The following is a 25,342-nucleotide window of genomic DNA, read 5'->3' on the forward strand; positions in this document are numbered from 1 at the left end:
CCGCACAAGGATCCGGGAGATTAATTAATAAAATGCCGAGAGGCTCGCGGGGCAGTGGGGGCCCCACATATCGTACCTTGACGGAACAAAGCCAGTACATGATCTTTGACTGAAAAAATTTACTGGTAAATACTATCTTTTTTGCTACCAAATAGCTCGTGGAGACTCGCTCACTGAAAAAATTGTCTAGCAGAGGAGGCCCCACGAGCCACTTAGTAGCTAAAAAGATATGAACACATTTTTTAGGAAAACTAAGATTAACAGGTTAAGGAAGTTTACACATGAAGCTCAATAAAAGCCCCTTCAAGCGATATTAGCCCTAATATGCAGGCGCCCTCCAAAAAGAAGGGCAAGCAGACCCATTATTGGTGTCAAGTATACAGAGTAATATAGCCTCTTATACCGAACAGGGTTCTTGGTATAACTATTACGAGCTAATTTTTAAAAAGGCACTGTTTAACCTTATTGTCTGATTAGTTGATAACCCCTGGAATAGGTGCTCCACGAGCCCCTCAGTATTCTATAAGATAGATTATACTCATGAGTCGTTCATACTTGGTTGTTTTTTGCGAGCCTGGTCTTTTGAGCTTCTTTCATTCTCTATAAATACAGCAAGGTATTCATTTAGATTATTACAGTACTACAATTTATCAATAGTAAACAACAGCCTTCGCTATTACACATTATCATCTTTTACAAACCCATTTTCAGCAACCCACTGTGAACTCCCCGTTACAATGGTGCGCAGTACGGCTATTACACTAGCCGCCACGTTTTTTGCTACTTTAGCAGCAGCAGCAACTATTGATAAGAGGATAGTAGGCGGTGAAGATGTTCCGGACGGTGAAATCAAATTTATTGTCAGTCTTTGTGATGAGAACGGGACTCATGTTTGCGGAGGCAGCCTATTAGACAGCACCACAGTTCTTACGGCTGCTCATTGCCTTATCAGCGATGAGATCCAAATTGTCTCTGTGACAGCGGGCACAGTGGTACATATACTACCCACCCTTCAGTCTAGTACTTTAGTGCAGCTGATGAAATATGAAGCAGCACAGAGCTAATAATTGCCACAGTCCACCAAGACGGGGGGAGTAAATGCAACTGTTGCATCTGTCGAGAAGCACCCCAATTACAAACCAGGCGCGCCCAGTGATTGCCCAGTGGACTTGCCGTGGGATGAATGTAGAAGACGCGCGGACTTACCGGGCGGTCGGGAAGAAAACGATATAGCCATCGTAAAATTATCAACTCCGATTGAGAAGAGCGACACTATTGACTATGCCGGGCTTCCTCCGGCCGGCGGGGATGCCGTGGTCAATTCCACCGGGATAGCTGCAGGCTGGTAAGTGCCATGGCTCAGCACTGCAGCATGTCTGGTATATATGCTAACTGGCAGGACAGGGGCTCACAAACCCCTCTGGAATCAACTGTTCCTAAAGATGGAGAAATGAAGCCCATCATCCTAGCTGAAAAACTTAGCAAGGTTGTTCTTCACATTCACGCACGCGAGGACTGTGCCGCCAAGTACAAGAACCAACGTGTAGGTGATAGAGATACCATAATATGCGCTGGTGGACAAGGCAAGAATCCATGCAAGGGGGATAGCGGTGGTCCTCTTTTCCACCCGGAAACAAGGGAGTTGCTTGGTGTCGTGTCATGGAGCATCAAGGACAGATACGAAGACGATCTTTGCAATAAGACTCCCACCGTGTTTACCAGAGTTGGCAGCTACATCGACTGGATCAACGACAATCTTGGTTCTAGGGCTAGCTCTAGGCTTGCTGCTGTGAGGCACTGCACACGCCCTGAAAATGACGTGATCCCGTGCTTCAACGCCTTACTGTTCTGCCAGGCTCGTGAAGTGAGCCCTGATGCACCGGAGCTAGAGTTCCTTGAATGCATCGACAGAATACAAATATGCGCGGGCCAAGATACACGCGCAGATCAGTGCGTAGCCAACGCAAAGGTGTGCAAAGAACAGGAGAAGTTGAATGTAGGGGATCTGGTGAACCTTGCTCGGTGTGCTAAGCAAGATCTCTAGATAAGAAGTATATTTTTGGGGCTCAGCTTAGATTCAAAATAATAGCAACGATGGGAAGTCGACTATTCTTGTTCTAGACTAGGTGTAGTATGCTTCGCAGTGTTGAACATAATAGTGTCACGCTATACGACTTATTGTTAAAGCATTCTTTTTGTCTTGTATTTTCCCTACAGGTTTGTAATATGCTGACAAAAAATGGCCATACAATGAGAATCTGTCAGCATATTAGGACTCGCCGACTTCTGGTATTTATAGACCTCTGATCCTCCAAGATCTCTCAGAAGATCAAGGGCCTTTGATACCGCAAAGTTGCGTATTGAATTGAATTTTGAACCAACCGTTCCAAGCCCATATACCCTGCCCTTGTCACATCAGCCAACAACCAACAACCATCAGCTGCAGGCGTAGACACCGAGTCCCCACAGAGTTGATGCCGGACACCAGCACTTTTCCCAGCTCAAGACGTAGGTAAATATGGGCAACCAGCAATTTGAACGCCAAAAGCACAGAACATGCCTTGATTCTGTAGCCTAGAGATGCTGGCAGAGTAAGCTATTTATGGATAGCGCAGGCTGGAGCCTACGCGTGATGCTATCTCATGTTCAACACTACCCACCAGTCTTTCTTCGTTGGGTAATGAGTCCCGAATGTATTTATTAGGACTGATTCTCAAACCTTCAAGAATGGGAAAGTCTGGCAGTTGCGTGGTGCGCCATCGTCTAGAATAGGTTTCCCAGCAGAAGATTGCCGATCTATTTATGGGGGCTGTTATCACGATGCTAATCCAGGGCGTAATTTTATCAGTCATTTTTGTCTACGAATGCCCAAATTCAGGACTACCACATCCGAACAGAATAACAAGTAATTTGAATCGTGAGGGTATAAAAGCCTACTCGATCTACTATTGTGCTCTAATGATGCTCATAAAATAAACCCACGAGCCCAGTACAACTTGATATCCAGGCCACTCTTGGCCTGTAGACGGCCTTCTTCTTCAACATATCCAAGCCATTCCGGCCTCTTGTTCAATATGGCTTCATTTCATGGCTGCGTTCACACTTTCTGGTGCCGCCCATATAAATAAATTCTCGTCGGCTTGAATCCGGTAACAATTTCTTCATTGTGCCGATACCCACCATACCAGCTACCTCTTTATAGATCCTTCGCGTCTTGTAGCCACTGAAGAGTCGGTCTCGTATCTCAGCTCGTCGCCTGAGCAGCCCAGCTCAGGCGTCGACTGGTAGCATCTCACTATTTCGGGCTGAAGAATCAAGACCTTTGATAAGCCCAAAGATGTCAAATAGGCGAAGTAAATCGTCTGGGACGTGTATTCTCTCCGCAGTGTGCTGGGTTGCGGCTGTTATAAGCTCTTTATGGGTGTCCTCAAAGGCCGAGATATCGCTATAGACGCGTATACTGGATTCTTTCCGAATATATTCCTCACACGATCTTAACCATCCCTCTACCAAAGCAAGGACGAGACTCAAATTTCCACGATCAACACGTGAGGTAATAGAGTCTCGGGTATTCCGAATAAGCTGGGTATTAATAACCGAATATATAGAGCTAAAAGGAGAGATAGTATCGGCTAGTGCAATTAGTTTTCGCCTAGGTTCAAATGCTTGAGAGTATTTGGAAATCTTCGTTCCCAGCCGGATGAGCTTTATCAGAGCTGCTTCTATATCCGGATACCATGTAGGCAGTTCTTGCTTGTGTAGTCTTTGGAGAGGGTTGCGAATCGCCATTCTTATCCCTTCGTCTAACATAGCAAGAGGCGTCGAGCCATAGTTAGAATCGCCATTGAACGGAGGCATGTTGAGCTAAGGTCCAAGATCGTAAAGCAGCCTAAAAAGATACTCGTAGACACCAACGGGGCGAGGCCAATTTACGCATGGATTATGTGACCAGGGCTTGTGATTGAGGACTTAGAACAATATAGTATTCAGCTAATAATTCATTTTAATATTAAAGGTCCTTAGTTCTTCTTAAGGCCTTAAGTGCAGATTACCCTTATTAATATTAAATAGCGGTGAGCAAGCGAGCCCGGAAGCCTAAGGCCTCAACTGGGTCTCGAGCCCTTGTAACTATCGTCGGGTTCAAGGTTTGGCCCGTGCCTTATGGCAACGTGACTTCCGTGTAATAGATTAAATGCGAGCAAGGTTTAAATGCATGGGTTTACGTGAGGGGAAGATCTATTCATCTCTACGCGGACTACACGACCACGTAATCTCTCCTCATCACGTAGACACTGAGCAAAGTGAGTTAAAAATTGCCGACACAACATTTGCAAGAAGCGGCTTTATTAGTTCGTGTCCTTGTACTATTCTTACTAAACTTGTGAGGTCCTAGGCCCTAACTCGCAGATGTTTCCAAGAACACAGGTTGGTTTACTAACATTTTGCTTTATGTGGCCTATCAAAGATCATGGATTATTTGCGACATCCAGGCTATTATATCTCCCCATCCTAAATTAAATGTACGACTCTTGATTTCCTACATAGGTAGTAAAATCGTTCAAAACATCACAAAGGTTGGCATAATACTGCCTGTGTGGAGTGATATAGCTGTTGCCTTGAATGAGCGACTTGACATTGACAGGCTCCATGGGCCCGTATTTTGTTCGTATAAATAATCGTGATTTTGGGAATAGAAGGCTAAATAAAAGACAAACGAGGTAGTCGTGATCAGAAATGAAAACAATTTGCCAGATCCATCTTCTTTTCCAGAAATTGTGGTATATATCCTTGACTATCGCCTATAGATTTGCTAGATTACATAGTATCTGAGTTGATATGCCAAGATATACCGATCTGTTTCAGTCCAAGTATGGCTAATGCTGCAGTAACAGACCAACTAGAGGCATCCAGCACATTTTTCATGCGAGCATATCCTACACTCGTTATCGGAACCATCATTCTTTATCTGAACACCGAAAGTAGGAGGGCCTGTACACGATTAGCTTGGGCATATTGCCATATTTAGCAGTAAACTTACAAACGCAACAGTACCAGTCCCATTTCTTTTTGATATTTGGCTCTTCAGGCATTTTGGAGGGTTTTCAAAGCTTGAGAGGTTGGTAGAGTTTTACAGTAAATGTTCTTCCGTGGTTCGGCCTAGACGAGGGTTGGTATGGGAATGAACGGGTATTTATACTTATGACTGTAATGTATAGAAAGTCATGATGCTTGTTGCGTCCATGGTATTTGCTTTCGACACATTCAACCGTTACAGCTAGCTTTTAGTACATAGACAATAGCGACGATTTTGATGCGTCACAAAATGATGTATCTTGTTGGCTTGGTGTAATTTACAATACATGAGTCTGTACTCAGATTTCCAAATTATATCCCTCCTCACCTTGGAGGACACCCCCTAAGGTCCGATGAAGCTCCTCAAGACAGAGTAGAATTCGTTGAATCAAGGATATTTGATGCAGGCCACACCACCTCTGGGCCCCTAGATTTCCTCCTCTATTTTTTCACATGCACTGGTAATTTGGGCCTTCTCATCTTACGAAGCTTTGGCCAGCATGAGCAAAAGGATTCTGGGAAGTATGCTTTGTGACGTAATTTACTGATTGATAATGGTGATCTCGCCACCTATTTGCGAGTGAAACGATGAAATAGTATGCCTCGCACTAGTCAGGGTAGCCTTCAGCATAGTTCATATTTCATGCGTTCTTCCTGCATCAATGAGCTGTTCTTCCAATAAGCCAACTATCCCGTATTAAGAACGGAGTGAGTGCTCTCGCGTGGCGTCTGGTTTAATAACCGGTATGGTATAAGGCGTAGGGGCACAGTCTCTTTCAGTTATATCTTCAAGCCTCTGAGGATTGAGACCGGGTCTGCGGTACCCTCAAAAGCGCAGTGCATTTAACTCATCTTAGCCGGGGATGCATCCAAAATCGTGGTGGTGTTCAAGGCTCCGCTATCTTGTGATTTTGCGAAATGGTGGAGTCGAGCAAGTTCGGCTGCGAATTATATGTGTTGTAAGTATACGCCACACCAGATGCAGCCTGTAGGCCCTACTTCTTGCCAGTCCTTTTACTTGCCTCGTGAAACATTGAAATATCTTCTGATGATGCCGACCGCATAATTTGTCCTCTTTCCCTGTCTCGATCACATCACCGCAGGCATCATCACTGTTAACCACTGGCCGAGGAGTTTCATGCACACCACAGATCCTCTGTAGTATTCAATGTCGTAATATATTGTATTTAATGGTGCTTGATTATTTTTCCGTCGTGTTGACATTTTTTCTGGTGCTGAAGCTCCGAACATTGAGTCAAGTGTCATGATGGTTGAAGTCTCCAGAACAACTCTTCTATAAGACAGAAATAGTACTACTACGGGCATAATGCTCGACAGAAGACGAACGAACATCCTCCGACTGAGGTGTTGAGGCTTGTGCCGTACGAAGAAGGCTTGGCAACCTCACGCTTAACTAATTTGGTCTCAATAACTCGTATCTCAATGTGCTCAACAAAAAGATCCAAGCAGTACGTGGTGTAATTTATAGAACAGTTTGCTCACAACCTGCTACAAACAAGGCGAATTGCGCCAGAGCCGAGTCAATCGTAGTGACTGGCAACAAATTGCGTACTTTAAATAAACAAGGGTCAATCCCACATAAGCAATTGGCAAAGATATGTGCAGCTTGACTATCGAGATTAGTTGACAAGCATGTCGCTATATTCCTGTCGGCTGCTGGCCACTTATCTGCCTCATGACTGGAGGCACACTGGTAGGAGAGGGCCCTACTAAAGACGGTTATTAGGTGAATTGAGTTATTACTCCAAACCCTCACTGGGCTCTTGTAGCAGATTGAACTGCAGTCAGAGGCAAAAACTATTTGACCACTTCTGGTACCTGTCCCTCACGCTTTCTATTATACTATCTATGTGATCTCCCAGTGGACAAATATAATATTCCACAAACGTTAGCTGTGATTTAATTAAAAGTTTAATTGGACTTGGGAGCTTGGGTGATGCTAGCTACGGGAAATCATCACCCTAGGTTGCATGGATAATATTGCATCTATGTAACCAGTTTTCGGTTGCTTATACACAACAATTATGGTGCATCGTAGGGTATGTTGGGCCCCATCTTGGCCAGTTCGTCTGGCGGCAAGCTCCTCAACCAGGAATATAGAACGTATATGGACGTGTCGATATACTAATAACATGAAAACCTCAACACTAGTCTGAGACAACACTCACACTGTAATCGAGATAATATTATCATGGAGAACAAGAATCGGCTGGCAAGAGTGCTAATACTCCAGTCATCTGTCATGAAAGACAGCAACCAAATCTAGAATTTCTCCATAAAATTCTTTCTCACCGTCCACAGCCTGGCTCGCTTGCCGAATATAAACATAGGTATCGTGGTAATCTGCACGACAAGCTGAATTATCCCCAGCCACATGAAGACCTTTTTCGGACCCTCGTCAACCATCCAATGGGAGACAAATAAACCAAACACCAATCCATGGAAGATATTCTTGGCAAAGTTTAGCGTCACGAGTGCCTCGCCAGCATATTGACGATAGCTGTCCACGCAAAAGGTAATAGACGTTGTTGAGCCCAGCGAGCAGCCAAAGGAGAGGACGCCAAAGAAGATGGTAGGAACTATCCAGTGGTCCTTTTCCTCTGCCGACCACCCAAAGCCCATGAGTCCAGTGCACGTAGCCAATGTAATTGGGATTGCCATGACGAGGCGGAACTCGGGCTCATATAGCCCGCCGTTGCGCGACGACATGGCCCGGACTACCATGTCGCTCACCCTGCCAGCTACAGCAGTTCCAAGAATACCACCTATAAACGGGGAGATGTAGACGAGACCTGTCTGCAGGGAAGTAAAGTTGTACGATGTTGGGTCGCGGTAAATAATGGCCATGATTTCGCATATCACCATGAGCCAACCGATGGAGCATGAATAGACCGCGGCGGACCACAGCACGGATGGGTATGCAAAGAGAATAAAGGGGCGCACCATGACCTTGAGCCACTTGTCCTTGTTTAGTCGGCCGTGATATGGCCTGAGTTGTTGTCTGAAAGACTCTGCAGGTTCTTGGCGAAGTCTATGCGTGTATGCTTGGGTGGCCAGAGCCATGCCTGTTGAAACTTGACCCCGTTCCGAATCAATATTGGAAGATTTCACGCAGTCGACTTTGCTAGTTTCAACACTCTTGACGGGCCCATCACCTTGACTGCCATGATCTCCTGGTTGATTCACAACCGGCTGTATTTCGTCAGGCGTCATGGTTGTCGTCGTTCCGCCGACAGCGCCGATGGGCATCTCCAACTGTCTGCCATCATCTCCTTTTCCTTGCCCGACACCCAAAGCAGTAGCGGCATTTTCTTGGCCACCGGGCTGTATCGGTCTTGGAATGATTGATACCGGAGGCTCTGGAGGAGGGATGCTCCTTCGTGACGAGAAGCGGCGGAAAAAACTTGGCCGCTTCGTAGGACCCCGTGTTGGTGTCCGATCCCAAAAGGTCTCTGGCACAAAAAGCACCAGAAACATGAAGCTTAAGCATGCCACAATGGTCACGATACTATACGCGGTTAGCTCCTAGTTCAAGAGCCTGACAGGATCGAAATCGCCTGGTCTTCACTAACAAGAATATCCAGCGCCACCCAAATCGCTCAATGATGGCAGAGCTCACGAGGGGAATTAAGTTTTTGCCCCCGAGAAGCAGCAACGTGTATATTCCAATACGGTACGCTCGCTCGTGGAGGAAGAAGATCTCGGCAATGGTAGCGGATGGTAGGCACTCAATGGGGCTCAGGGAAATGCCTTGGACGATGCGAGCAACGACGAGCGACGGAAAGGAAGGGGACAGCCCGGCCCAAATGCAAGTGCCGATGAAGACGACGGCGCTCGCAAGGTAAACGGGTCTTTTGCCGAAGAGAATGGCGGTTGGAGACGCAACCACCGATCCGACGCCAAGGCCTGCCATGTAGAGACCGACTACTAATGAGACGGTTTCCACATTGACATGGTAGTCTTGGGCAATGTCGGTAAATCCGGGGGCCATGAAGGATCCTATGCCGCCTCCAATCATGCAGTAGAAGCCCAGGGACAATAAAGCAGCGTCCCGCCTCCATCCGGGCCAGTTGAGGGGGTCATTTGCCGACTCGTCGGGCTGCGGATCAAGGATAATAGTGCCATCCTGGGTCCGTTTCTTTTCCGGCTGTGCCTGCCGTCTGATGGAGTGTCTATCGGGATCTACTGGGAATCCAGCCGGGATAGACGAATGCGACGTTCGCGCGTGGATGTTTCGTAGACCGAGAGGTTCGTTGCGGTCCGCGGCAAGAAGCAGCACAGAACCTGCGTGTTCAGACTCAGCATTGTCGCATCTTGGTTGATATCCGTCTTTATATTCAACATGTGCAATCGGGTATACACACCTGGAACTTCTATCGTTGTCTTGTCATTGAGAACCCCAAAGCTCCATTTTGAATGAGAAGGCGTCCGCTTTTCTGGCGAGGAGTCGGTGGTGGTGGACTCGTATGTAACTTGTCGTGTGGCAGGAGAAGACATGTCGCAAGGATTTTCTTTGAAAACTTTGAAAATATTCCAAGTCTGCACGGGCTATGTTTATTCTGGTTGCGGAAGGTACATGCTCGTTGATAAGGGCCGGGTATGCGCATGCTCGGCCGTACGCCGCAGGTCTAGAACGATGAAGATGATATTCCATGCCCGGACTAAAAAGACAAATAGCAAATCGTTGCATTTACAACAAAATACTTTTTTTCGGTAAGCTCGGCTACATAGACCATGGCATGAGCCCATTCGATGTGTGTGCGAGCTGTGACAGCAGCCACGCGCATTGGTCTCGAGGAACATCACCACCCACATGGGATGCGACTTTGCGCGTGATTCTCAACTTGACGCCCACACAATGCTCAATAGCAAGATGTAGTGGAGCAGCATAGAAGGGGTCTAGAATTTTGGAAGCGCAAGCCTGGATCATCCCCGAGTCGATGATGACACGGTGTTGCAGGTCCAGTCGGTCGCGCAAACTTTATCGGCTCAGAATGTAGCTGAGCGCCGTGTTCCCCGTATAGAGGCAGATTTATGCCCCCTCCCAATCCTCACTTGGTATGCACACTGACGGTGGTGCAAGTGTCACCTGTGCGACTGGTGCAGCGAGTGGTGTAGGTCTACCTGGATTTTCTATACGCCCAGATGCGGGCAACTTGCCTCTTTTAGCCAGCTGGATAGTGCCGCCTGCTTATTGAGCTGGTCATATGCGCGAGGATCAGTGTGATCAACATTCGTGGGGCACGGGTCGCCGCCTGCGCTCTGATTGTGTTGGCACAGGTTGGGTGAGACATGAGCTTTCAGCTTTAGCACAAGCCAGTCTGCGGATTGCTAAAACTACAGCACGTCTGCGCCGTATGAAAATGAATCATCACATCTGGCCCTGTTGCTGACAGCACGAGACGATGTGTTCTGGATTGCCGAGCTGGGGCGGCCCAGACAGACCTTCCATGGACCAAGTCTCTGCATTAGTCTTTCTAGACTGCTACTTTCCAAATACTGCGTCCGTTACGACCTCGATTGTAGCTCGGATATCTGGCTCGGTTGAGAGTCTTGCGCCGCAGCCGTATTTCCTCTGTTTGTGGTTGGTTCAAAGTATGGAAGGGCCCTTGATACAATGCAACAGCTTGAGCAAACAGAGTTTAGACTCAAACGGCACTTGCCGCCCTGCCGAAGAGGTCTGGTGGGTTGCACTTACAAGACTACGGTAGTATAACTGAGAGAAGTGGAGGTTTTGTAGAAGCAGTTTGACATGATTGTGACCCAGGTCTCTTGAATGGGTGACTACTATTGACTAGTTAGCCAAGTGTGGGAGGCAATTACCTAAAGGTGTGTTCGATCTTTCTGCATGCCAAGGGCCAATTAGCCTTCCAGTGCTGTCATTGAATTCACATCGCTTGGTGGGAGTTGGGGCCTAGTGTTCTGACTTGCTACAAACTATGAGGCGAAAGGCGCATCTGGCGGGAACATGTTCCCAATAAATTGTCGCTTTAAACACTTAATCTCATCAATTTCTCACAGAACTCTGCGCATGTTTGACTTTAGCGCCAGATGGGTTGAGGAGTTGCTCCCTTCTTGTACCAAGCAAGCATCTTGAATCAATATGCACTAGGCATAAGGCAACTCTTACCATCTCAGTAAATTCCACATCCCCTGCGCTGCCGACTGGTGAAATTATTCCTCACGGACGTTTGTTCGTCGTGACGAGTTGCTGGTCTTCTGGGCCCAGAAATCGCCGAGTCTAATAGTGTGTTGCAGGTGCTACATATGTAGTTTTCTGGACAAAACTTGGCGTCGCTCCTGGAGTCACGATAATTTTCGCGTTTTTTTGTTTGGCTTACTCCCACTCGAATTATGTACCATCTTTTTTTCCTTCCATGGTCTGTTCATGAGTTCCATGTACGTCCGTAGTTGTACGAGACGGTTCAACAATACTAGCCAACTACACAAGCCACGGTCGAGGCACGATATCATGAGGGAGGTCTGTTGCTGGCGATGCCACCGTTGAAATGTGAGATCAATATGGAACAAGGCATATTTGAGCGCCCACCGTTGATATCTGAGGAAGTAAGACGCATGGTGATGGAAAGGGAGGAACTCGATGCTACTTTGACAATTGAAAAAGCAACCCACATGTGTTGCCAAGGCCATGAAATATGGTAGAAACAGGCGCGGTAAATGTTCTTGTTCCAAAACTCACAGCTTCGCGATTGTCAAAATTTGCTCGCATCTTCAAGTAGTATCGACGGGATTGATAGAATTGGGACAATTAGCCCAACCCTTACTTGAAGGGAACTCGTTATTGTAGGCATGACTCAACCAAAGCAATGGCTGTGTGGTCGGTCCCGACTGATTGAAACTGCGCTGTAAAGTTGCGGCAACCAAGCAAGCTATCAGTCCGTTATGAGCAAGTATGAATCACAGTGAACCATTTAAACTAATACCGTTTGGTATGTTCTACAAAGGGACCCGCCGAAGCTTGCCTGGAATAGGTCAATTCTCACCTTTAGCGACGATCACCGGTCACATGCAGCTTACTGCACAACATCAAACCCAACGACCGACATTGTAAAGGGACCAAGAACCCCATCCAAAGCAGCGCAATTCTCTCTACGCAGTACCTAGACATTATGATACCAGGAAACCAAATGCTAGACAACAATCTCCTTGATGTGCTGGGTAACCAACCATCCCTGCACAAATTATACACCCAGATAGCGTCCATCTACGCCGTCACCGATCCCGAGGTCCACGGTCACATCATCAATACTCTGAGAAACGGACTCGAAACATTAGCAGAGAGCTTTCCATGGCTCGCAGGCCATGTCATCAACGAAGGGGCCAGCGAAGGTGTCACGGGAACTTACAGGATCATACCGACCGACAAGATCCCGCTCGTCGTCAAGGATTTGCGCGACGACGCCTCAGCACCAACCATGGGCGCGATGCGGCAAGCCAGGTTTCCCTTTCGCATGCTGGACGAGAGCGCCATTGCTCCATGCATGACCATCAACATGCCCGGCATGCCCATCGGCCTAGTTGACGACCATGGGCCGGTTTTTGCCGTCCAGGCAAACTTCATCCAAGGCGGCTTGGTCTTGACCATGGTCGGACAACACAATGCCATGGACATGGTCGGGCAGAACAACATCATCAAGTGGCTGTCACGAGCTTGCCACGGTGATGCCTTTTCACAAGAGGAACTGGCAGTCGGCAACATGGACAAGAGCCAAAGTGTTCAACTCCTAGACGCCGCGTGGGAGCCCGGCGCCGAGATTGAGCATCAGCTGCGGAAACCGCCCGTTGCAGGATCCGACGAGAGCACAACGTCTCCAGGCACACCTCCCAGATTATCTTGGAGCTACGTCAATTTCCCCCCGGCGTCGCTGGAAGCCCTCAAGTCCGAGGCGACGGCCACCAAGCCTGCCAACTCGGCCTTTGTGTCCACCGACGACGCCGTCTGCGCATTCATCTGGACATGTCTCTCCCGAGCCCGGGCAAACCGCCTCCCCGCCGACGCAAGTACCACCTTTGCGCGTGCCGTCGATGTACGCTCACGGTTGGGCCTACCGGCCACGTATCCAGGGGCCCTCACCAACATGACGTACAACCGGTCGTCGGTGGGAGCAGTGGGTGCACAGTCGCTGGGCTCCGTGGCATCTGATCTTCGCAAACAGCTCGACCCCAGCGTCGTAGACGTGGCATATAACACCCGCGCCCTCGCGACGTTTCTCAGCCGCTGCGCAGATAAAAGCCAGATCGTAATCACTGGGTGTGTAGATGCTTCGTCGGGCGTCATGCTCAGCTCATGGGCTGGCGTTGATCTTTACGACCTGGACTTTAATCTTGGACTGGGACGGCCCGAGGCAGTGCGGCGACCGGGCTTTCTCCCTGTTGAGAGCTTGATGTACATTATGCCCAGGTCTCCGCGTGGTGAGATGGCGGTGGCCATGTGCATCAGGGATGAGGACTGGCAACGACTCGAGGACGATGAGGAATGGAGCAAGTTTGCCGAATTTATCGGGTAGCCGGCTGCACTTGTATGGCACATGGGGCAGTGGGATGAAGAAGAGTTCAGTTTAGACCAAGACATGGTATTCGTTGGCGTTCGTAGGAAAGCTTGGAGCTATTGTACTTTGTTCGTCTTTGCGATGGCTGTAGTTTCGATGCTGGGTCATCTACTCGCAGCCCAGTGCGATATGACAAACTACCGTGCCACACTACCACGTAGCCTACGGCCATTATCAAAGTTGTCAATGAGGAAACACCCTACGCAGCATCTCGGAAGCGGCGTCACCAACTCTATTTAGCGAACATTGAAGCTGAGCACTTGTAGTGTTTAGCACAAACTCTTCACGTCGTGGCATTCTCGAGACGTACAACTTCAGCCGTAGCATTCCCATTACGACACGGTCAGAATAGTTACACACTTGAAAGTCTGGGCTGAAAATTGGAGACGACGTGTCCGGTTCAATAGCGACAAGTTACAACACGCGCGTCGGACCTGATGCGGCCTGCTACAGGGACAGAAAACTCTGCTACGTCCTGGAGCATAGTGCGCTCTAGAACACACACGATGATGCTGCTCTGGCTGATGCTCTCTATCAGTTCATCTAGTATTGACTGCATTTGGGGCAGCCCTGCGCGCATCTCCAGGGCTGGGCTGACCGTTTGTGTGACCAGAGTTTCCGCCACATCAAAACAGTACGGCATCGAGACTCCGTACTCGGCATTGTGGCCGATCGAGAGGCGTCAGGCTAAAGGCTGTTGGCATGGTCCCAGTATTGTTGCCCACTGAGGCTTTGAACTTTTGGTTACCAATGTATAAGTTGAAAGTTGATGGCGTCGGTGGCGTGTAGCTCCACAGCGAGGATATCAACCCAAATAACCCTCATTTCGTTGCCATGTCGATTCTTGCATGTCGAGCCGTCTACATTCGCGGCGTATCATGACACTGGAGGCCGTGTGCGGCACAAGAACACGCGTTATTCTTCATTCTCTTTGACGGCGGCTGATGATGTCCTGGTGGGTGTTTTGCCTTGATGTGCGTGGTGTTGTGCCAGCGCGCCGCGCAGCAATAAATGCTGTCTTGTTGCAATTGACTTTTACCAGTGCCTCTCCTTTTCAGCTGGGCGGGGTTGCCAACTCTATTTTGAAAGTGTTGTCGTGGGCATACATATACTTGGAGATTATAATTTTTAGACACTTGAGTATATAAGAATATACTAGTTATTCTCGCCAATACAAGAGTATCTTTAAGTATCCTCAAGTATCATGAAAAAAGTGGGTTGAATACATCAATTGGAGCTGCGCACATGCAAAGGCATACACATGTACCGCGCCGTTGTACTTTCATAGTCTCCCTTCTGTCCCCAAGTCGAATCGTAACAGAAACCCTCGAGCTCTTTGTGAGCTGATGGCAGGTATAAACTTGAGCAATCAACGGAGTAGGATTACAAAATGCCAACAGCCAACGCCACCAAACTCCACCGTATCAACGTACCAGATCAACAGCCACAACTTGGCCAACGGTCGGAATTGAATCTTAGTAATTACTACCATGGCTACTCCGTAGATTCCCCCGCCATCAGGATTCGGTGTTTCAATACCCAGCACGGGATTCTCAATGCGACCGCAAGGCATCATCAAATGCAGCAGCTACAGCTCGTCGTTCAAGGATCGATACAACGCCTGGTTTTGGCACACAGCCGATGGCATCACCACCAGGGCTTCACCCCCTCAAAGCCTGCTGCATCGCTCACGGCCAAGCCAGTCTATCGTTTGTGGCGGCTTGGTTCGTGCGCGATCGTGGACGCCGAGCCGCACTTGGGCCGCGGCACATAATGTTCCCTCTGACAGCTCCCTGCTCCGGGGTTTTCCTTCTTCACGTCGCCAACTCGTGTGCCTCCCTGTCAGGCGGTCCAGTGGGCATCTCGTGAACCTGAGACCAGTGCTGCCCCCCGTGGGCGTGGCCGACACTGCTGGGGGAGTAAGCCGGCGTCGGCGCTTGAAACGGCGTGGAAGTGACGCTCTCCGTTACGCTGGAGACTGGATAAGGACTGGCGTATGAGTACTCCGAGACAAACGGCTGCTGGGTAGGACTGAAAGCCCTCTTCTTTCGCCGCCGACGAAGGAGCATGAAGGCTGAACCGAGAATCGCCAAGCCAGCTGCAAAGGTCAGCTTTACTCGTTCAATGTGCAGCCAGGTCCCCGCTTACCGACTCCTCCGATGACGCCTCCTACAATGGCGCCCACTGGCGTTGACGATGAGTTTGGCGGTGGTGGTGGCGGCGGCGGCGGCGTCGTCGTCGTCGTTGTACTGGTCGACGTGGTGCTACTGGGGGTTAGAGTGTAGCCATTAGTTGTCGTGTCACTGCTGCCTGTCTCAGTAGCATGATAGTAGATGGGAAAAGTTGTCGCGGCAGTCGCACACCTCTGAAAGGTGTATCCGAGGAACGACGAGTCTGCGTATTGAACGATTGCGCAAAAGGGGCTGGCTGTGTTGGAGCTATGTTCTCAGAGCATTTAGCAATTTCACATTACTCTCATTACAGAGTGTATCATTGATGCCGTGTCCCTTACCAGTATAGGGTATAACTCAAGTCGGCGCCGCTTGCTGCTGCCGAAGATTCTAGGGGGAGACATGTTGTCGGGAATTTGCATGGACTTGTCGTTGTACAGCAGCCGAAAGCCTTGTATTGCGAATAGGTAGCGCAGAAATAGGAGCCTCCGCAAGTAAATGCCTGGTCTGGGGAACATGTCAAGGTTAGCTCAAGGACGTGAGACACGTGTGAGAGTCTTGACCGTGAAATCACCACGTACTGGCGTCGCCATACAGATATCCGCACGTGTGAAGCTGTGCTGGCGAAGTCGTCGCGCGTCCGAATATTGCTAGATGGTCATGAGGGACAGCAGCGATTGTCGGGCTGGGGCCGGCTTGATATGTTTCTTGTAGTTGTGGCTCCGTGGTCGGTTGGAGCATTGATCTGGCGCTGGCCAGAGGATGCTTGCGCGATACGACGAGTGCGACGAGGGCATAGCGTCGCGACGAAACCATTTCGTTGCTGTCTGGTACGCGGGTAAGAAATAATATGCTTCCAATCCGCGATGGGTTGATCTGCGAATTGTCACAGCGTATGTGTCTAACTTTATAATTTCCATCTTGTACGCGCTTCGTCTGCGTAGCAGCTGAACCACAGGTGCCGCCACACGCGTAGATGGCCTATCCAAAGCCAATAGTAGTAAACGAATATTGGGAGCTTTGGTCCGTTGGCTTCAAGGCGTGGCCACCATTGAACGACAAGTCAAGGACTTGGCCTTTGGTCTAGAACCAGCTGAGCACGTCACCAAATCCGAGACGCCTCCAAAAATTCCCACAAATGTATTGCTACATCTAGATCACCTTGCTACGACATTGAGCAAAGTTGCTATATCCGTATAGAGAAATCTGCTTCTCTTGGTAAGCACCCAGATCACCATTTCCATCACTCATAGGGGTTGAGAGTCTAGGGCTAACCTAGAGTTGATTTCGCCTGCTCTTCCCTGTCAAACGAGCTGGTGCCGATAGCTGCTAGGTTTGCACTCTTGCCCAGTAGTAGTGTCCTAGCTATCTACATAACCAGTTATTTGGACTATTACACATAAATATAGATGAAAAAGTCGAAGACATCTACTTGTTAAACAAACTTGACGTCACTCGTTAAAGCTGGAATAAGTTTGGCAACGTATTATATCTTGGCCACTAGAAAACGATACCTCTAAGAGTTACACACGATACCTCTCTACACAAACCGGCCCCATCACGCGCTCCCACAAATCCATCTTCAGTATTGAAAAAAGTTCGTGGGGCCCAACATGACATCTTGACAGGACGATTGTAGAAACAATAAGGGTTAACGAGACCTGATGTAACTTGTGCTTAGAGGAGGAGAATGGCAAGAAAGGCGCCGAGGACAGCCCCCAATCCAGCCTTTGTCTTATCGGCAGGACCTGGACTTGGCGGGCTTGTGGGTTGCTGACCCCCAGGAGACTGCTGGGCAGCGCCGCCACCTTGCCCGCCAGGTTGGCCCGGTTGGCCCGGTTGACCAGGTTGACCAGGTTGACCAGGTTGCTCAGCGTTGGCTGGGCCGGCTTCCCCGGGTGGCTGAGCACCGGCAGGAGCGGCGCCGGCTTCACCAGGTTGCTCAGCAGTGGCAGGAGCGGCGCCAGCTTGCCCAGGTTGCTCAACATTGGCAGGGCCGGCTTCTCCAGGTTGGTTAACAGGCTCAGGTTGTCCGGTGCCTCCTCCCGGCTGGCCGCTGGCTGGCTGTGGCAAACCACCGCCGCCTCCGGGCGCACCGGGAGCACCTGGAGCACCTCCGGGACCACCACCACCAGGAGCGCCCGGAGCACCAGGGCCGCCTCCGGGAGCACCACCTCCAGGAGCACCGGGAGCGCCCGGAGCACCAGGACCGCCTCCAGGACCACCACCACCAGGAGCGCCCGGAGCACCAGGGCCGCCTCCGGGAGCACCACCTCCAGGAGCACCGGGAGCGCCCGGAGCACCAGGACCGCCTCCAGGACCACCACCACCAGGAGCGCCCGGAGCACCAGGGCCGCCTCCGGGAGCACCACCTCCAGGAGCACCGGGAGCGCCCGGAGCACCAGGACCGCCTCCAGGACCACCACCACCAGGAGCGCCCGGAGCACCAGGGCCGCCTCCGGGAGCACCACCTCCAGGAGCACCGGGAGCGCCCGGAGCACCAGGACCGCCTCCAGGACCACCCCACCGCCACCGGGGGCACCAGGAGTTCCAGGACCACCTCCGGGACCACCGCCGCCGGGGGCACCAGGGGCACCAGGACCACCTTCAGGACCACCGCCGCCAGGAGCACCAGGAGCACCGGGAGCACCTCCGGGACCACCACCGCCGACCGGGCCAGGCAGACTCTCGGGCGGAGTACCTCCCATCTCGGGAGGAACTGCCGGTGGTGGACCACCCTCAGGCGGCTGTGGTACCGGCTGCGGTACAATAGGTGGCTGAGGCGGTGGGGGGCCCGGAGGTGGAGGTGGTCCTGGAGTCTTGGTCGTTCCAGGCGATGTTGCTCTAGTTTTACTCTCCGTTGTAGCCTGTGTTCTGGTGCTCCTCGATTTAACGCTTTCGGAGCGAGTGCGGGACTTGCTTCTCTCACTCGTAGACCTTGCTGTAGGCTTGCTGGTCAGGGGACGCTTGCTACTCTCATGCTTGGAACTTGGACGCCTGCTGCTCTCACGCTTGGTGGTTGAGACAGGTTTCTTGCTGCTCTCATGCTTAGTGCTTGTAACAGGCTTGGTAGTCTCATGCTTGGTGCTTGGCGGAGGCTTCTTGCTGCTTTCATGCCTAGAGCTTATAGCAGGCTCGGTAGGCTCATGCTTGGAAGTCGGAGGAGGCTTGCTGGTCTCATGCTTCAAGGTGGTTGTAGCAGGCTTCTGGCTCTCTAGGTTCCAGGTTGGGACAGGCTGCTTGTTCTCAGGTTTCCAAGTCGCAGCAGTCTTGTCACCATCATGTTTTGGGTCTGGAGCAGGATTGATAGTATCTGGCCCAAGTTAGAATACTTGTAGAATTTTTTTGCTAATGTCAGCAAGAGCCTTACCAGCGGCAGCAAGTCCAGACGCCAGGTAGGCGGCAACCACAAGCTGAGTGACCTTCATTTTGACTCGTGGTCTCGGAGCAAGATAGCAAAATGAGCTTGGGCAAATGTCAATGAACTCGGTGAAGTGAATGACTGAAAAGCTCGCAAGTTGTCACAACTTGTTGCCGATAAGACGAACCGTATGGTAATTTAGGCCTACGTGCCCTCACATCTTTATAGTCGTCTGAGGAGCTCGACAAGCATATGAGATATGCCTGTCTGCTGCCGGACTGGGACATCACATAGCTTAGTCCACGTTGCATCGAAATACAAGGCAGTGAAAGAATCTACCGGAAACAGAATAGAATCCCCGAAAACAGACAGAAAAACTTGCAAAAATCTATACTAATACGCCCGGAAGCGTAGATTTGTTATAAATCGGCTACAGTGTCGTTGATGTGCTGCGGGCCAGCCCTGCGTCCACAGCGGATGAAGTCATGGCTCTCGCCTCGGTGACTGGTGCAGAAGGCCACGCCACCATCTTGGAATACCAGCCACTGCTAAAAGTGTTGAGGAGTCTATTCAGTCAAATACCAAAAGCAATGGTCTTCAAAGACAAAATGTGCAGTGGAGCAGGAGAGTGGTTATGGCGCAAACTCAAAATACCGCCGATGGCTACGATAGACTTTCGGAAAATTCTAAACTCCAAGATTTGAAGAGAGCCAAACTAAAACTTTCCTCCGTAGGTTTAGCAGAAGGAGAGGGCCGTTAAAGTTAATTATTGGACCTCAGGGGAGCCCGACACATGAGTTGCTCGCGGCCTTGAGGCACCCTACAACGTTAAGCCAGGCAAGGAACAGAAACGAGTCATTCTGAGAACTAACCAAATAACGAACATAGAATGGGAATATTCCCATTGTTACGCGGTCGCTCGCGTTGCCCATTGTATGCAGCGCCAAATAGCGAGTCGGAAGGCTAACATAATGGTGCTCAACGTGCAACACAAGGTTCCAAAAATTTTCGTCAAAGTTAGACAATGACATAACAGGAACCAGTTTCAGGCAGTTCAAGTTATTTATCAACCACTCGTGAAAACGGCATCAATCGTTGTCTTGGCCTGCCCTCACGTTGCCTCTGGCGCAGATGGAACTTGGTCTGATGAGCGGCGAAAGCCTTCCTATGACGGAAGAAATTCAATACCCTAGCCATGAGATGGCTCAGGTTGGTATCGGAGCACGAAATCAGCAGTGGCTATTTCAACAGTTCATACGAATGCAGGAACATAGTTTTGATACATCCAAGACAAGATCAGGCGTTGGCGTTGCCGCTTTGATGAGTTCGTGAGGGGATGCAGTATGCGGTCTGCTGAAAGCAACGGACAGCACTCAGTGTAATGAGTAGCCGCCTCATCGTCCAAATCATCAGACAGATAGTGGTATAAGAAAATAGAGGCCGAGAACGGAGTCTCAAACATGATTTGCGGCCATCGGATGATTTCGGTAGGAAAGGAGTCGCGGCGTGATGAAAAACAGACGAGATAGTACCATGTAAAACGCCATGTCAGTTCTCTAAGCATACAATGCATTTCCCATATCAGATGACGACCGGAATGATGGCTGGCTTCTGTCAATCCGATGATGCTTCGCTACTAGCCAAGGTAAGAGCGTGGCTAAGCCCTCAAAGTTTATGCATCAAGATTGACTTTTTGTCCACCAATCCTCCCCTAACCCACTAAAATCTCGGACGGGAGCTTCAAAGACCTCTTCGAGTCAACCAAGGCGTGGCTACAAACGACACAAAGCTGAGCATTGACGCGTAGGGCTTTGGCATGCGATTCAAGTAAAGCAGTCAAGGATTGAAACTAAGTAGGATAGACTCTTTTCAAACACCTTCTCGGAACACTTAGCCATTCACCACAATACCTCCGTTGGGATGTAGTGTCTGTCCACTCATAAACTGACTGTCATTCGCCGCGAGGAAGACGTAGCTGGTGGCAATCTCAACTGGCTGGCCAATTCTATCCATTGGCGTCCAATTGCCCAACCCATGTCCATGCTGCCCGGACTTTCCCACACCTGAAGCAACCAATGGGGTCCAAACTGGTCCAGCGGCAACGGCATTCACACGTATGCCCTTCTTGATCAGATGATTGGACAAGGAGCGAGTGAAGGCGATAATAGCACCCTTGGTAGTGGCGTAGTCGAGTCTGCTGGGAACACCAATATACGAGTCTACCGAAGCGCTATTGATGATGGAGCCGTTCTTGGCCATAAAAGGCAAAATAGCCTTGGTTAGATAGAAGTAGGAATCGATATTAACGCGAAAGGTAGAAGCCCATTGTTCTCTTGTACGAGTTAGCATGTGGGGAAAACAGTTGATAGAACTGGTGAATAGACATACTCGGATATGTCGAAAATGGTGCCTTTTTCGTTTCGAGTAGCGGCATTGTTTACTAGAATATCAACCGTGCCAAATGCGGCTTTGATCCTTTCTGCCACATCGGTGCAGTTGACTGAGTGGCTCAAGTCGCTGGAAATGAGAACAATCTCCCCTCCATTCTTTTCTACCTGGGCCTTTGTGTGCTGCGCATCCTCTTCTTCGGCGGGTAGATACACGACGGCCACTTTGGCCCCTTCCATGGCAAAAAGAATTGCCACAGACCGGCCAATTCCAGAGTCTCCGCCAGTAATCACGGCATTCTTGCCTTTGAGCTTCCCACACGGGATGTAGGGGGCTTTCCCTTCCTCTGCGTGCTGGAGGTGGACCTTGGTAGGCTTTGGTGCCATGTCTCGCTCAAGACCAGGCTTGTCTTGGGTGGTGCCGCCTTTATCACCAGATGCTGGGTGGACGACTTTTTGAACGGCTTCTTTTGCGGCTTCCATTGTAAATCAAGATTCCGGGGTTTGATTTCAGAAACAAGGTAGACTGAATGATGAGTTTCTTTGACTGGATTCAAACAAGCCTCATCGTTGGCATTGATGGTTCTTATATCCGCTTATCTCGAACGCGATGAAGCAGGTTGATGCAACCTGTTCCCAAGGTTATACTCCCTTGACGTCAGGAGAGGTGAGAGAGAAAGAAGACAGTTAATGAATGATATCATTCTGTGTTTTGGGGACGGAAGATTCCGTGATGACTTGATGTATGGTCGACGTAATGAGTACGTAGAGCATGTATGCGGGACAAGGCGGGTTGTTCATGGTGACGAAGACTTTCCAAACAGATGGCACCCTCTACAACTATTTCGAATGTAAACCGTGTTATAAAAATGTCAATATGACGTCGCCGTATGATTGAGAGAAAATCATGGTGGTCTTGACTACTTGGGCCACGTCAAGGGTGATTTTTTAAACATGATGTAAGCGTGTCATTATGACACCACGATTTCTACCACCGCCACCCTGCAGTGACCACAGAGGGAAACAAAATGAAGTAGTGAACCAGCACTTATAAATATGGCGAGTTACTCGTGATAGCAGACGCTCTTAATTCCCGCTGGACGCGCTTTCATACACATCACATCTACTACCTCATTACGAATCATTGTCACATCTCAACTTACTGCCAATCGCCCTAGTTTCTTTGCAATACCTCCATCCACACCACGTGTGTCATTTACTAATCAAATAACCATCGCTCCTAGACTCGCGAGGTGCATCACGACATGACTAGTCAACAAACAACGGCCGGAGCTCAAGGCGGCCTAAACCAGCCAGGCCCGGCGCCAGGCACGGCAGGGCCACACCGTCACGATATAATCAACAAGCTGGATCCTACCGTCGACAGCCAAACTGGGGGCGCCCAGGTCCTGGCGTCAGGGATGAATACATCAGCGCGAGGAGCTACCGCCGCACAGCCGCCTGCTGCCCAGGCCGCTGCCCATGTTGAAGGCGGCAGCAACAAGAATGAGCCAAGACACATCTCCCGCATGGGCAACGTTCTCGATCCGCGGGTAGACAGCAGCAAGATTCCAGAGAGCGGCCTGGGAGAGCGCCAGGCTCCCGGAGCTTCCACCACATCGTCAGCCAACGCTCCAGAGGGCACGCATGGACCGCACTCGACTCGAATGGCAAACACTCTGGATCCCCGCGTCGACTCTGACCTTTCCGGCAACAAAGGGGGCGTGCCAGCGCAGGGCCAGGCTACTGAGGCGCAGCCTGCCCCTACCACGACCGGTCCGCATACCACCGACACGATGAACAAGCTGGATCCGACTGTGGAAAGCCAATCTGCCCAGCCGCAGGCGCCACATAGATCTGTCTAAGTCATGCCCTGTATGTTCTAGTTTGTGATTATTTCTGGCGTTTGTCTCTCTTTAAAAGCGTGACAGGGACGTGTTGTACGATGCGACCCAACCGTCGGGTTTCTGGAGAGGCAACTGACGGAACCCGGAAGCAGCTGGTTGAGTCGACTACAGAGCCGGCTCTTGTTATTCAGTTCAGGAGATAAAGGACCTGATTCTCTACGAATTCGAGGAGCAGAGGCATATCGCTCTTTTGGCACTGTCCGCCTCGGGAAGTGTGCATAATCTTGATAGTTTGATAAGTACCTAGTAGTAATTTTATGTGGGACATGTTGCGCAGAAACTTCAATGGCATTCGTGTCATGACATCCGTGTTTTGGGCAATTCTAGAAGGGCTTCTTGTTCCATGTTGTTGAAGAGCCAATTGCCCGAAGCCAATGTCTGGACTGTAACGTCGTCCGGATTATCCGAGTCTATCCAGTCAAGATTTCTGTTAGGTCTGCTCTGGTCCTTAGCCGTGCTCCTTGGCACGATCAAAGGATTAAAGTCGCCTTACAGAGGGGCTACAAATCGAGCCAAGTCGAACAGCACCAGACATAATGCTCTGTGCAAGACGTTCACCCCGCATAACCGCAGCCGGTTTCGGATAACGTTGCTCGAGTTCTAAAACTCAATCAAGGCACGCGCTGGACAGACAAGTGTCTCGATACGTATAGCAAAGAATTTCGATATCACAATGTTGGGGGAAAGCATCCGCCAGATTTATCGCGGAAACTTGCTGCCTTGACGGCCTCGCAACGTCACGATGCTGCAACTCCAGCCCCGGGGGACTGGTCTCGCAGGCGACAAGCCCATGTGCGGATCTTTGCCAGTTGAGGCTTTCGGTCTGCGATAGTCAAGCCAATCATGCTCGGCGGAGGTGTCCCCGGACGTGACTGATTGCCGCACCCAAGAGCTGGCGACGTCCACCGTGGGTATAAATCCCATGGACTGGAACTCCCTTCACCGCATTGCCGTCTGCAATTTGTGCATCATGTTTCCTTTGTTGGGGTTTATAGGCGTACATCGTATACCTACACCCGTCATGTGGTATGCTACTTTAAGCATCCGTGATGTCACAATGTCGTGGCTACTGCGCCTCAAGAGCGGTCTCCGAGGAACAAATGACGTCGCTGCACTATGAAGTCAGACCGTCGCCCTTTTCGGTTTCTAGCAGTCTCTTTGGGCACGGTCAAACCAATCAGATGTGCTGGAGGCATTCCGAGTAGTTCAAACATTGAACCTAAAGGTAGCGCTCCCGCGTCAGGGGCTTAGCGATGGCGTAGGCTGTACGAACCAGCACGAGGGATACGCTCTGACAGGTCTTCTCTAGAATGACAGGTCATAATGCCTGTTCCGTAGGTTCCGTCATCTGAATTTCTACCGCCGCCTTGGCGGGTCAGTTGGAACAAAGCATCTTGAACTCGGACCATCCTCCGGCGTTTTCAGGCCACAGCGTCGCCATGATGCAGTAATCAAGTTTTTTTGGATGTTGATCATGATGGAATATACTGGAATCTGTCCGTCCAAGCCATTCCACCCAGCCACATAAATACAAGGTGGTGACGGAATAATTCTATGTATTCCCATTTCAATAAGAGACTACGACAATTATATGCCCTAGCTTGCCTTAAGAACGGGATACCAGACCAAGTCCAGTTCCCTCAAAGCATCAAGGTCCATTGTGCATTTATTCTAAGACACGGTATAGTCATGAAGCCGTCAACTCTTCCATATGACAACAGCGAATTTTATGGGATAAAAACCCCACAAGGCAAAGTCATGGTGTCTACCAATCTCCTCGTGGCCTCTTGCAACACGACCGATGAGAACTGGAGACTCCTTTCGTATCACAATCAGCACACCCAAGGCATCA

General features: G+C 50.0%; 7 protein-coding genes across 7 annotated transcripts; 3 read left to right on the plus strand and 4 right to left on the minus strand.

Moving 5' to 3' along the window:
- Positions 1–737: 737 nt before the first annotated feature.
- MAA_09538 (Peptidase S1/S6, chymotrypsin/Hap, active site protein) lies at positions 738–2,044 on the plus strand (the record flags this gene model as incomplete). Its single annotated transcript, XM_007827536.1, has 3 exons — positions 738–992; positions 1,077–1,345; positions 1,405–2,044. 3 exons carry the CDS (start codon positions 738–740, stop codon positions 2,042–2,044), a joined length of 1,164 nt encoding a protein of 387 aa, XP_007825727.1.
- A 5,312-nt stretch (positions 2,045–7,356) lies between these two features.
- MAA_09537 (MFS1 family protein) lies at positions 7,357–9,591 on the minus strand (the record flags this gene model as incomplete). Its single annotated transcript, XM_007827535.1, has 3 exons — positions 7,357–8,602; positions 8,667–9,378; positions 9,459–9,591. 3 exons carry the CDS (start codon positions 9,589–9,591, stop codon positions 7,357–7,359), a joined length of 2,091 nt encoding a protein of 696 aa, XP_007825726.1.
- A 2,633-nt stretch (positions 9,592–12,224) lies between these two features.
- Positions 12,225–13,622, plus strand: MAA_09536 (Ayt1p; the record flags this gene model as incomplete). The annotated part of the gene is made up of 1 exon (XM_007827534.2): positions 12,225–13,622. The coding sequence occupies one exon, from the start codon at positions 12,225–12,227 to the stop codon at positions 13,620–13,622; it is 1,398 nt and encodes a 465-aa protein (XP_007825725.2).
- A 1,856-nt stretch (positions 13,623–15,478) lies between these two features.
- On the minus strand, positions 15,479–16,651 carry MAA_09535 (uncharacterized protein; the record flags this gene model as incomplete). The annotated part of the gene is made up of 4 exons (XM_007827533.1): positions 15,479–15,762; positions 15,813–16,102; positions 16,177–16,342; positions 16,417–16,651. 4 exons carry the CDS (start codon positions 16,649–16,651, stop codon positions 15,479–15,481), a joined length of 975 nt encoding a protein of 324 aa, XP_007825724.1.
- Positions 16,652–17,512: 861 nt separating this feature from the next.
- On the minus strand, positions 17,513–19,263 carry MAA_09534 (uncharacterized protein; the record flags this gene model as incomplete). Its single annotated transcript, XM_007827532.1, has 3 exons — positions 17,513–18,345; positions 18,393–19,148; positions 19,206–19,263. 3 exons carry the CDS (start codon positions 19,261–19,263, stop codon positions 17,513–17,515), a joined length of 1,647 nt encoding a protein of 548 aa, XP_007825723.1.
- Positions 19,264–21,086: 1,823 nt separating this feature from the next.
- Positions 21,087–22,066, minus strand: MAA_09533 (uncharacterized protein; the record flags this gene model as incomplete). Its single annotated transcript, XM_007827531.1, has 2 exons — positions 21,087–21,528; positions 21,585–22,066. The coding sequence occupies 2 exons, from the start codon at positions 22,064–22,066 to the stop codon at positions 21,087–21,089; spliced, it is 924 nt and encodes a 307-aa protein (XP_007825722.1).
- A 782-nt stretch (positions 22,067–22,848) lies between these two features.
- On the plus strand, positions 22,849–23,448 carry MAA_09532 (uncharacterized protein; the record flags this gene model as incomplete). Its single annotated transcript, XM_007827530.1, has 1 exon — positions 22,849–23,448. The coding sequence occupies one exon, from the start codon at positions 22,849–22,851 to the stop codon at positions 23,446–23,448; it is 600 nt and encodes a 199-aa protein (XP_007825721.1).
- Positions 23,449–25,342: the final 1,894 nt, after the last annotated feature.

This window comes from Metarhizium robertsii, assembly GCF_000187425.2.
Source record: "Metarhizium robertsii ARSEF 23 chromosome Unknown MAA_Scf_5, whole genome shotgun sequence".
Taxonomy (NCBI): domain Eukaryota; kingdom Fungi; phylum Ascomycota; class Sordariomycetes; order Hypocreales; family Clavicipitaceae; genus Metarhizium; species Metarhizium robertsii.